Source organism: Leucopleurus acutus (genome assembly GCF_964270905.1).
Source record: "Leucopleurus acutus genome assembly, chromosome: 7".
NCBI lineage: Eukaryota > Metazoa > Chordata > Mammalia > Artiodactyla > Delphinidae > Leucopleurus > Leucopleurus acutus.
Window position 1 is genome coordinate 104,825,404 of NC_139150.1, and position 12,668 is coordinate 104,838,071.

At 49.0% G+C, this 12,668-nt stretch overlaps 1 protein-coding gene across 2 annotated transcripts in view; it reads left to right on the forward strand.

Moving 5' to 3' along the window:
• The window catches only part of EPHX2 (epoxide hydrolase 2), a 59,190-nt gene extending 54,577 nt beyond the window's left edge, over positions 1 to 4,613 (forward strand). For both annotated transcript variants that reach the window (XM_082842631.1, XM_082842630.1), the window contains exons 17-19: positions 1,674 to 1,754; positions 3,728 to 3,786; positions 3,930 to 4,613. In XM_082842631.1, the coding sequence (XP_082698757.1) occupies positions 1,674 to 1,754; positions 3,728 to 3,786; positions 3,930 to 4,008 (219 nt within the window). In that variant the 3' untranslated portion in view covers positions 4,009 to 4,613. The remainder of the gene's footprint in view (positions 1 to 1,673; positions 1,755 to 3,727; positions 3,787 to 3,929) is intronic.
• The last annotated feature ends 8,055 nt before the right edge of the window (positions 4,614 to 12,668 follow it).

The window sequence follows — 12,668 nt, forward strand, 5'->3', positions numbered from 1 at the left end:
TTCCTCTTCTCCCACCTCCTCCCATTGCCTCTGCCACCGCTTTACGTTTTCACCTGGAACATTCTAGAGTGTCCATCCCACCCCCACAGCAGCCTCAGGATTCATTTCAGCCACAAAACCACCACTGGGTCTTCACCCCTTGGTGAACGGGGCGCAGTGAGAAGCGCACAGTTCTGTGTTGTAGGTAAAAAACGGTGAGCATTCCTTACCCAGGGACAGTGAACGTCATTTGGAAATTGTCATGGTAGCTTGAGAACACAGAGTAAAAGGAGGTTCTCTCGACCTTGCGGTGCCCCATGCATCAGTAGACAAAAAGTGACGTCCCTTTCCTGCCTGTAATGTCAGGCTGGCCCAATCACACTCTGGCTGCCCTAGTGAAGGGCAGAGTGTGAATATTCTATTCAATTGAATATTCTATTCAATTCATAGAAAAGGAATATTGATCTCCATCTAAGGGCATCTTTCCTCCTTCCCAGCGCCACCTGTTTGGTGTCAGGAATATCAGTCACACAGAGTGGACCACACGCGTGTTCTTACTTACACACACACACACACACACACACAACCTGTGTGTTCAATACGTGGCTGAATCCATCCGTATGAGAAAAACCCATTTTTTTCCTCCTGTGTGTCTCCTTTACTTCCACACAAATCGCTTTCTTTCTGACACTTCTTATCACCAAATGTGTGGGCGTTTTCCCCACACCAAGCAGTTCTCTGCAACACCAGCTGGGGGGCCTGCAGTTTAACTCAGTTCTGGTACCAGCTACCTGGAGACGGCGTCAGAGCCCACAGGATAAGGGCTCAGTCCCACAAGACTGCTCCCCACTGCAGACGCCAACCCCAAGTCCAGGTTGTTACCTGTGCTTCCAACTGATTGGCTGTAAATTGGAGGCTCCCAGGACCTCCTCTTTGGGTCTATTAATTTTCTAGAGTGGCTCACAGAACTCTGGGAAACACTTACTCACGTTTACTAGTTTATTAAAGGATTTGGTAAAGGACACAGATGAACCGCCAGACAAAGGAATCCACAGGGTGAGGTCTGGGAGGGTCCCACGCCCAGGAGCCTCTGACCCTGTGGAGCTGAGGTGTGTTATCCTTTTGGTGTGGATTTCACCAACCTAGAAGCTCTCCGAACTCCTTGCTGCTGGGGTTATGTGGATGTTTATGGAGACTTCCTCACGTAGATGCGATCAATTATTAACTCCATTTCATCCCTTTCGCCTTCCAGACGTGGGGGGAAGGAGGGAGCTGAAAATCCCAAGTGTCTAATCATGGCTTTGTCTTCCTGGTGACCAGCCCCCATCCCCAGCCCTCAGAAGCCTCATCCTGGGATGAGCCCAGCCAGAGTCACCTCATTGGAACAGAAGTGCTCTCATCACTTAGGAATTTACAAGGGTTTCAGGGGCTCTATGCCGGGAACCAGGGGCAGAGAGCAAGATACACATTTTCTAATCTCACACACCATCCTTTCAGATCTTTAGTAATACTGGTGCCTCCTTCACGCAAAGCACGTGGCGGAAACAAAGCCAGACCACAGTGGTGCTGAGGGATCTTCTGCGGGGGAGTTAATAGTGGAGGAGGCCCCGCGGTGTGAAAATAACATCTCCTTGCCCGGGTGAGGGAGGGCCTGAGCGTGGAGGCTGCTTCTCCTTCCCGTTATCCCTCCCCAGATCCTGGTGCCGGCCCTGATGGTCACCGCGGAGAAGGACTTCGTGCTCGTTCCTGAGATGTCCAAGCATATGGAGGACTGGGTAAGGCGATGGTCCTGCTCGGGGCCATCGGGGCTTCTTGGAGGAGGGCGCAGGCGTCCCAGAGGATGAAGAGTGGGATGTTCGGGGGAACCGCTCGCTTGACGAGGGCTTCCTCAGCAGCATCACTGTCGCCTTTTGGGAGCAGCGATTAAGACTGCTCCTCGGGGGCTTCTCTGGTGGCGCAGTAGTTGAGAGTCCGCCTGCTGATGCGGGGGACGTGGGTTCGTGCCCCGGTCCGGGAAGATCCCACATGCCGCAGAGCGGCTGGGCCCGTGAGCCATGGCCGCTGAGCCTGCGCGTCCGGAGCCTGTGCTCCGCAACGGGAGAGGCCACAACAGTGAGAGGCCCGTGTACCGCAAAAAAAAAAAAAAAAAGACCACTCCTTCCTGGACTTCCCTGGTGGTCCAGTGGTTAATACTCCACACTTCAGGGAACTAAGATCCCACATGCCACGCGGTGTGGCCAAAAGAAAACGAAAAAAGACTGCTGCTTCCTTTCCCCTTCACTGATGCAATCTCTCATCACTCACTCCTTTCATTTCATGGGCTTTTCCTGTGCACTTAGATGAGTTGGGACAGTGCTAGATACCAGGGCGGTAAAGATGAATGAGGTGGAGACCCCACCCCACAGGAGGTCATGTCCAGCAGTGTACCCCATATGCAGGAGGCTTGTGTGGACAAGGGCCCAGCTGGGAGCGAGGGCTTCACAGAGGTGCTGACCACTGCCTCTGGCCTTGAGGAACTCCTAAGCCTTGCCCGGCAGAGAGAGAACAGGAGAGGAGACAGGGTGTTGAGAGGTGAGGATGGATGAGAGAGGTCAGAGGGTGCGGCTGGGAGGTTATCCTGAGCCCACTGGGCCAGGCTGAGCTGTGTGGACCTATGGGTGAGGGGACCGTTGAGGTGGAGAGATGGGTGTCAAGCCTGTGTTTTGGAAGCACACTCTGCTGGAAGCGTGGGGCTTGGTAGGGATTGGGAGGCCTGCAGGTGGGGTCCCCGTGACGGCTCGTGTATCCTGGCTGGTTGCTGAGAGCGTTCGCCTGCCCTTGGCCGTGGCTTTGTTAGTTAACATCATCCAGTGCGGCGGAGAGAGCGTGATTCAAGGCACGTTGCCAAGGACGCCCTGTGTGGGTGGTGGAGCCAGTCCGGGGAGGGCTGTGACCCACTTTGGGGATTCAGGCGCCAAAAGCAAGACTGAACAGCCCTGCGTGCAGACCACCAGGGAGGAGGGAGGCGACGTGGGAAGGGGACGCAGTCATGGCTACAGGGCAAGAGCCAAGCTCGACCCGCCATTTTCCAGGCTGTGAACGGGCCAAGTCCTAATGGTTCTGGAGGGAGACAGTCTGTTGTGATGAGTATGGGTCAGCCTGAATTTGAATCTTAGCTCAGCCACTCTCTGTGTGGCCTTGGGCCAGTTACCTAACCTCTCTGAGCCTTCATATTACCCAAAGGATCATGGTCAAAGATAAATAAGGCAGGGCTTCCCTGGCAGCGCAGTGGTTAAGAATCCGCCTGCCAGTGCAGGGGACATGGGTTCGAGCCCTGGTCCAGGAAGACTCCACATGCTGCAGAGCAACTAAGCCCGTGAGCCACAACTACTGAGCCTGTGCTCTAGAGCCCGCGTGCCAGAACGACTGAAGCCCACGTGCCTAGAACCCGTGCTCCGCAACAAGAGAAGCCACCGCAATGAGAAGCCCGCGCACCGCAACGAAGAGTAGTCCCTGCTCGCCACAACTAGAGAAAGCCCGCACACAGCAACAAAGACCCAATGCAGCCAAAAATAAATAAATAAAATAAATAAATGTATATAATAAAAAGATAAATAAGGCAGTGCATGTGGAGCACCTAGCACACAGTAGGAGCTTGATCAGTGGTCATTCCCTTCCTAAATCACGTGGGGTTTTCAGGGGGGCGGCCCACTGGGAGCAGAGAACTTGCCTTCTGCCATTTACTTTTTCGGGTGGGGTTTTCTTCCAGATCCCTCACCTGAAAAGGGGTCATATTAAGGACTGTGGACACTGGACACAGATGGAGAAGTAAGGAGATGGCGGTCCCTGGGTGGGGGACGTCAGGGCTCCCTGTTCGCCTCCAATAAGCCGCTTGCTTTACCACCCCTGCCTTGGCCTGAGTGAGGGAGTGCGTCCAGACAGATGCGAATTGCCTTCTGTTCCCGTTCCAGGCCCACAGAGTTGAATCAGATCCTCATTGAGTGGCTGGAGACCGATGCCAGCGACCCACCGGGGGTGTCGAAGCTTTAGGGTGTGACGTGTGTCAGCCGCCAGCAGGCAGTCCAACCGCTCCATCTGCTGGGGCGCTTCTCTGGTACCCGGATGGGGCCTTACCCGCATCTCTCAAAACCAGCAGCGTTGTTCTCAAGGGGTTTGCAGCAAAGAGTGATTTTCTCTAAATGAAATGAGTCAGATTTGACATAATTTTAGATATAGGAAAAATCACATGTGATTAATCCTCTGGGTATAAACGTATCGCTTTATGTCTAAGGATGGTTAGTGTTCTGTGGGGGACAGAACGGGATGGCCAGGGGGTGATTTCTCTTTGATAATCAAGTCAGCGTTTTGATGATGCAAAATCAGCAATTTAGAAGCTTTTCAGCAGAGATGGGAACTCCTTTATGCAATAAAATGAAGACAACTGGCTTAGTGCTGTTTGAGTTCTTGGGAGAAAAGCAGAGTGATTGTTCTAAGAAAGTATCGCGTTTGGGTGAACACTGTTTCCTCTGCTCTGACTCTACGAGTCTGCATGATCTGGAACAGTGCTGTCTGGTAGAACTTTCTTTTTCTATTAATTTATTTTATTGAAGTATAGTTGATTTACAATGTGTTAATTTCTGCTGTAGAGCAAAGTGATTCAGGTACATATGTGTATCCATTCTTTTTCATATTCTTTTCCATGATGGTTTATCACAGGATATTGAATATAGTTCTCTGTGCTATACAGTAAGACTTTGTTGTTTATACATTCTATATGTAGTAGTTCGCATCTGCTAATCCCAAACTACTAATCCATCCCTCCCCCACCCCCTCCCCCTTGGCAACCACAAGTCTGTTCTCTATGTCTGCGAGTCTGTTTCTGTTTTGTAGATAAGTTCATTTGTATCATATTTCAGATTCCACATGTAAGTGATATCATATGGTTTTTGTCTTTCTCTGACTTACTTCACTTAGTATGACAACTTCTAGGTCCATCCATGTTGCTGCAAATGGCATTATTTCATTCTTTTTTATGGCTCATATTCCACATCTTCGTTCCCCATTCATCTGTTGATGGACACTTAGGTTGCTTCCATGTCTTGGCTATTGTAAATAGTGTCGGAACAAACATAGGGTGCATGTATCTTTTCAAACTATAGTTTTCTCCAGATATATGCCCAGAAGTGGGATAACAGGCTCAGATGGCAACTCTATTTTTAGCTTTTTGGGGAACCTCCATACTGTTTTCATAGTGGCTGCACCAATTTATATTCCCATGCAACTTTCTGACACGATTGAAATGGTCGGTTCTGTGCTACCAGATAGAGTGGCCACCAGCCACGCGTAGCCATGTGCCCTGTCTCCCTGCTCCGTTGGCATGGTGTGCTCACCAATCTATGTTCACCTCCCTCGCTGCTCTTTCTGCAGGGCAAGCTTGTGGACAAGGTGGTGTCTCCAGGCTGAATTTTGAATTAGGATGAATGTAAATTAACCAGGCAGAAAAGGGTATGTATGTCCAGGTGTGTGCAGAAAGCAAGGGGCAGCTTAGAAATGTTAACAGCGATCATTCTTAAATACTCCTGTGTGCCTGGAGCCCTACACTGACCAACTCTTATCCTTCCCATTTAACAGATGGGAAAACTGAGGTTCAGATAATTTGCCCAAGGTCACTTGGCTACTGCGGGGCAGAGCCTAGATTCAGTTGCATGCTGTCTGTTTCTGCAGGCTGAGCTCCATCTACCAAAAGCTCTTTTCTTTTCTGAATCTGGGGTGAGACTACCCAGATCAAATCCCTGCTCGGCCACTGACCACAGAGTGACCTCGAGAAAGAGGTCACTGTGCTTCAGTTTCCTCTAGTAGGAAAGGAGATTAATAGCACCAAACTCATAGGTGGTCGTGAGTATTAAATGAGTGAATACATACAGGGTCCTAGAACGGTGCCTGGCACACGGGACGTGCTACTGAAGTATTAGCCATAAAATTTCCGGTTTATCCCAGGATGAGGCTTCTGAGGGCTTTAAACTTCCAGCCAGCCCACCACCACCTCCTCCCTTTTGGATCAGAGAATTAAAGGACTCATTGAAAAAGCAAATGTGTGCTCTGGGGGAATGACTACAGGAGCCAGCTAACATTATTTCACTAACTGCATGTGTCCGGGCTTATTTGTCCAGAATTGGTTGGAGGGAACAAGAATCTTAGAACATCTCTCATCTGAAGAAGCACAAGTAGGCAAACCTATTCGGCCTGTCTCCATTTCCAGTATTCTACCCAGTAATCTCTGTAAACCATTCAAAATGTTCAGAAATTCTACTCTTTCGGCAAATAAGGGCCGGACGAATCTAGTTCGTAGCATTGCAACACAAATATCACCAGTCATACAAGATTGAGGGTCATAAAAACAACGCTCCTTTGGAAAAGGTCTTTAGGTCATTCCCGAAAATACTTTTCAGATGCCTTGTTAACTACAAGTTGTTTGAAGTATGTTCAAACTGATTTGATTTTAAAATGTTATTTTTATTTCAGACTACAAAGGGCATAAATAACAAGTGTATTTACCTCTGCAGAGGGAAATAGCTTTTTAAAAGAGGCATGGAAGACCCCACCCACATATCAGTGAGATCATAGAGCTCCCTCCAGGGAGCTGAGATCACTCCCAGGTTCTGTCCTCACACTCGGTGGCTGTCAACTAGCAGGGTCCAAGGTTTCCAGGAGAAATATCTTCTAAAAATGCATCTATTTAGAACATGCGACAAAAAGCTATTCCTGTCTCTCTTGGGGTATAATGAACCCACGGTTTTAGGCCTGGAAGTGACTCTAAGGCCCACTGTTCACACTGACATTACCATGAGCACAAATTAAAACTAAACAATGGTTAAAATATGTAGGTCAGAAGCTCAAAGGTTTTGGCAACAAGAATTGGGTGGGAAATGTCATGCCTCGCAGTTCAAAGGAATCCATCTGGCCACACATAAAATACTTTCTTGGCACTTGTGGAAGTTTCTCCCCAGTGTTGGCTGCTGCACCCAATTGTTAATTGTTTCTTCTGCCAGACTGTCAGCTTCTTGGGATTGGAGCCTGCCTGTCTAGGTGATTCATCCTTGACCCTAGCCCAGCGCATGCCTGGCGTTTTGAATGGGTAAATGAGTTAGTTTCAAATGCTTGATTTTTTATGTCCTGCTTCATGAGATGGATGACCAATGGTCTGAGTCTTTTCACCATCCCAAGCCTTGGTAGATCTCTTACTGTTGGCATGTGTGCTGATAGCACTGAATTCAGGAGAAGACATCCAGATTCTAGACATCACATCTTCCCTAGGATCCGTTGGATAAACCACGAGGGTATGTCACTGAGCTTCTGCTTCATGAGACAAATGCGATAATTATTTTAATAACACAGTTGAAGCATTTAAAGATACTGTAGGTTTTTACAGCTTTCATATTGATAAGGTATGGGTAGTCATTTTGGCAGTTTACCTAAATACAATTTTGTCTTATTTCCATACATATTTCCTGGATTTTGAGGCTGGTACCTGCTTTAGAAAGAATACCAGTGATACCCCTATTCCTGTGAATTCACTTTTTAAAAATTGTGGTCAGACTTGCGTAACATAAAATTTACCATTTTTCAGTGCACAGCTCAGTGGCATTAAGTACATTCACGTGGCTGTGTAGCCATCACCACCGTCCATCTTCCCAAGCAACCCTGTCCCCATTAAACACTAACTCTCTTTTCTCCATCCCCCAGTTCCTGGAAACCCCCATTCTAGTTTCCGTCTCTATAAATCTGGCTCCTCTAGTTACTTCATATAAGTGGATTCATACCGTATTTGTCTTTTTGTAACTGGCTTTATTTCACTTAGTATAAGATCCTGTCAGGGAGGAAGAAAACTTTCCTCTACGCTTCTGTGTTCTTCTGGCTGGTCTAAGAATTAAATTGACATGAGATAGATTAACACGAAAGATCAAATTTAATTTTGCACATAACGGGAACCCTACATACGTGAGAGGGTCAGAGAGAGAAAAGTAAAATGAGGTATATGTGCCCCCCTGAGCTAAGGAATGGGATAGGAGCCTGGGGCTTCCAAGGACAGGAGGGTCATTCACAGGATGACAAAAGGAAGAGCAGATGCTGGGTACTTAGGTATTTGCCCTGCCATATACGTGGTGCCACTCAGACAGAATTTATCTCCGGTAATAACTCTTTTCTGGGAAAAATCCCCAATTTAAATTCTTGTAGGTAGTTGAGGAAGGAGCAGTAGTTTCTCTTGAACCCACAGGAGCTCTATTGCCTTTAGCTCCTCGTGCAAAAGTAACACACTCTGGGGAGGCTCGTTCTGAGCCCCTGCAATCCTCAAGGCTCGTCCATGTTGTGGCTTGTGTCAGAATTTCCTTCCTTTTTAAGGCTGAATAATATTGCCTTGTATGTATATTCCACATTTTGTTGATCCAATCATACATCAGTTGAGACTTGGGTGTACAAGTAAGTATCTCTTAAAGGCCCTGCTTTCAGTTCTTCTGTGTACGTACCCAGAGGTGGGATTGCTGGATCGTACGGGAATTCTCTCCACGGTAGGGTTTTCCACACCGACTGAAGCATTTTACGTTCCCATCAGCAATGCCGAGGGTTTCCGTTTCTCCACATCATCATTGTCGCTCGTTGTTTTCTGAGTTTTGGGTAATAGCCATCCTAATGGGTTTGAAGGGGCATCTCTTTGTGGTTTGGATTTGCATTTCCCTAGTACTAAGTGACGAGCATCTTTTCATGTGCTAGTCACCATTTGTATATCTTCTTTGGAGAAGTGGGCATTCTTTGCCCGTTTTTAAATCAGGATTGGGCTTTGGTTGTTGTAGGAGTTCTTTATACACTCTGGATATTAATCCATTATATGATTTGCAAATATTTTCTCCCATTCTGCAGGTCATAAACTCACTTTTTAATCAAGTAGAAATTTACTTCCAATTTTAAAAGGACCTGGGTTAGGACCTAACCTCTGTTTTGTATGTAGTTCCTTACTGTTTTGCATAAAGTTGCTGCCAAGATGGATGGGCAGAACGCCTCAGCACTGGGGAGCTTGTGTGACTGTTTGGCTTGTATCAGAATTTGGAAGACAAAAACAAGTCTTTGTTTATGCAAATCAAGGTAAGAAGAATCCAGAGAAAGCCCCAAACAGTGGTCTTGGTTGCCATTGGAATAGATTGAGGAGATGTATTATTTGGTCAGTGTTTCCATCAGTTATCCTGGATTGAGATGGAAGGGAACCCTAAGAAGCAGGGGATGCTTTAAACCTTGCCATCCAGCTTTGTCATTTGTTGAATGACAACAAATGAACTTTATGCCTTACAGAAGCCTTTTTATTTATTTATTTTTAATAGATCTTTATTGGAGTATAATTGCTTCACAATACTGTGTTAGTTTCTGTTGCCCGACAGAGCGAATCAGCCATCTGCATACACATGTCCCCATATCCCCTCCCTCTTGAGCCTCCCTCCCTCCCCCCCCCCATCCCCTCCTCGAGGTCATCGCAAAGCACCGAGTAGCTCTCCCCGTTCTGTGCTGCTGCTTCCCACCAGCCAACTATTTTACATTCAGTACAGCAGCCTTTTTATTTTTATTATTTATTTATTTTTACATCTTTATTAGAGTATAATTGCTTTACAATGGTGTGTTAGTTTCTGCTTTATAACAAAGTGAATCAGTTATACATATGCATATGTCCCCATATCTCCTCCCTCTTGCGTCTCCCTCCCTCCCACCCTCTCTATCCCACCCCTCCAGGTGGTCACAAAGCACCGAGCTGATATCCCTGTGCTATGCAGCTGCTTCCCACTAGCTATCTACCTTAAGTTTGGTAGTGTATATATGTCCATCAGCCTTTTTTTTTTAATTTAATTAATTTATTTATGGCTGTGTTGGGTCTTCGTTTCTGTGCAAGGCTTTCTCTAGTTGTGGCAAGCGGGGGCCACTCTTCGTCGCGGTGCGTGGGCCTCTCACTATCGCGGCCTCTCGTTGCAGAGCACAGGCTCCAGACACGCAGGCTCAGTAACTGTGGCTCACGGGGCTAGTTGCTCTGCGGCATGTGGGATCTTCCCGGACCAGGGCTCGAACCCGTGTCCCCTGCATCGGCAGGCAGATTCTCAACCACTGCGCCACCAGGGAAGCCCCATCAGCCTTTTTAAAGAGAACGAGCTGGCTGAGTGGGTCTAGGAAGTATATCTACCGATCAGAAAACACGAAACACTCTTCTAAATGTTCACAGTGTTTCAAAGAAATGTGTTGTTACCATGTACAAATTGTATATTAAGGACTCGTTTTCACTGATTAATAAGCACAGGAGGGGAAATGATTTTTAAGAAAAGCTTCAGCGGCCATCGAGATGGTAACATTAATTTCCCTTGCCAACAAATGTTTGAAAAAGTTAAGACTCAGCAAGTATAGAACAAGCTGAGTCCTTCAGACAAGAAGAAATGGGCAATATACCATCGCCCTCAACCACGAGGTGGTGGCGAGGCAGATTCAATTAACTGACAGACGCCATTTTTGCTGATCTTTATATTTCTTTTCATGTCATTTTTTTTTTTTTCCATAAAGGCGATTCATAAAAGTGATGCGACTGGCTTGGGGGTGAGGGAGGAAGCGTTCCATGCAAGGGCGGTAGCACAGGGTGAAGAAAGCACGCCTGCTGGGTGACTCCAGGCTTCAGGAAATCTCAGCAGAGGAGGGAAGGGAGCCTGCAGGCAGGCTGGGGGCACAGTCCAGGCCCACCAACACCCATGGCATCCAGCTTCTGGAATGTCCTGCCTCAGAATGCATTCACCCAAAGGAGAAAAACTGGCTTCCACTGTAGTTGCAGAGGAACATCTGTGGGTGGGCATGGGGTACATTTCGCCTGAAGCTGTGGGACAGGGCTTGAGGGTGAGCGGGAAGCAAGCTATTTATTTGGGGTGGCATCGGGCTGTCCCCTCCCCTCCTTGCCAGGGGCCTCTTTGCCCTCCTGGCATGATGCGTACCCCACCCCATCTGGTGGCCACAGCCCCTGGACCCCCTTCCAACTCGGAGGAGGGACCCCTCAGCCCTTGGGCCTCCCCGCTGCACCCCTACCAAGGCCTGCCTCTCCCAGGCAGGGAGTCTGTGGGGAGGTGCCCTTGGGTGGTGGAGCTGGCAGCCTTGGAGCGCCCTGGCCCTGACTTCCACCAGGGACAGCCCGAGGGAAACAGCGCAGAGGCGAGAGGGCTTGTTCTTCTCCCGCATGAAGTCCTTGGTGGAGACCCTAGCACAGGGGCTTGCAGGCAGCCACAGCAGAGAACCACAGACTGAGTGGCTTCAACAACGGACACTCGTGGTCTCACAGCTCTGGAGGGTGGAAGTCTAAGGCCAAGCAGTCGCAGGGTTGGTTTCTCCTGAGGCCTCTCTCCTTGACGTGTAGACAGCCGTCTTCTCCCTGCGTCCTCACTTGGCCTTCCGTTTGTGTCTGTGTCCTAATCTCCTCTTATTTAGACACAGTCATATTGGATCAGGGCCCATTCCAATGACCTCATTTTAACTTTACCTCTAAAAATCCTATCTCCAAATACAGTCACATTCTGAGGTCCTGGGGGTTAAGGCTTCAACCTAGGAACTTGGTGGGGGGAACACGATTCAGCCCATAACACAGGTCCCAGCTCTTGTGCCAAATCGGCTGCTTTCTGTGGCCCTGAGCTCTGCAGATTCCTCACCCGTACCTGGGACTTTCCTCTCTGCTGTTGAGCTGCTGCTAAGCGATCATAAACAACAGCATCTCCACTAGGTGGGATCTCCCTGTGGGGAGCACATGGCTACCACTCCCCCTCAGCACACAACCTTGCAGTTGGGGAGTGTGATCACGCACACACACACATGCACACGCACACACATGTGCACCTGGCAGCTGGAGAAGATCCTGGTTTGGGGGACACAGGTGTCCCCCAACCCCCATTCCAGAACTTCTTCTGTGTATATCTGACCCCAAGCTCCGATCCTCCAGCCCGGCCTCGCCTCCAAAACCCTGGAGCTGTTGCTCACGCTTCCCGCTAGACCCCAGCTCTTGGCTTGGAGAGATCGAATGCCAAGATGCTCAGTGACTGATTAATCTGTTCATTGCACAAACGTGGCTCAGAGGCTGGTGCGGTGCCAGGCACTGAGCCAAGGGGTGGTGACGTGGACAGGGACGTCCCAAGGAGCCTGCCACCGAAAGCTCAACGCTGGGGGCAGATGCAAGAGCTTGAAACCTTTTCCAGCGCTGATGGTGTCCCGGGGCTCCTCAGATGTCTGCTCTAACCTTTATGTCCACCCAGAGGATTAGGCAAAAGTGCCACCACTTTATTGGAGAGAAAACCGAGCTTCACAGAGGTTAACCGGCAAGGCATGGAAGAGGAACCCAGGTCTGCCTGCCTTAAGGCCTGGGGAAGGAAGACCTCAGCTAGAAGACTGCCTGGTCCGAGTGTCACTCGTCTGCGCCCCCCATACGCCGTCCCCCGCGCCCCCGTGCTACAGCCACCAGCATCCCGTTCTATAGCGATGGGCAGCCTGGTGCATCCCTCCCCCAGCTCTGACAAATGAACTAACACGCGGGCCCCCACGTCACAGCCTCCCCTGACCTGCGGCATTAAGGACCCAGTTTCGAGGCCGGGGGTCCTCCGGCTCCAGAATGCCTGTACTTGGTGTCAGAGCTCAACAGCTTTCGGGAAGAGAGCAGC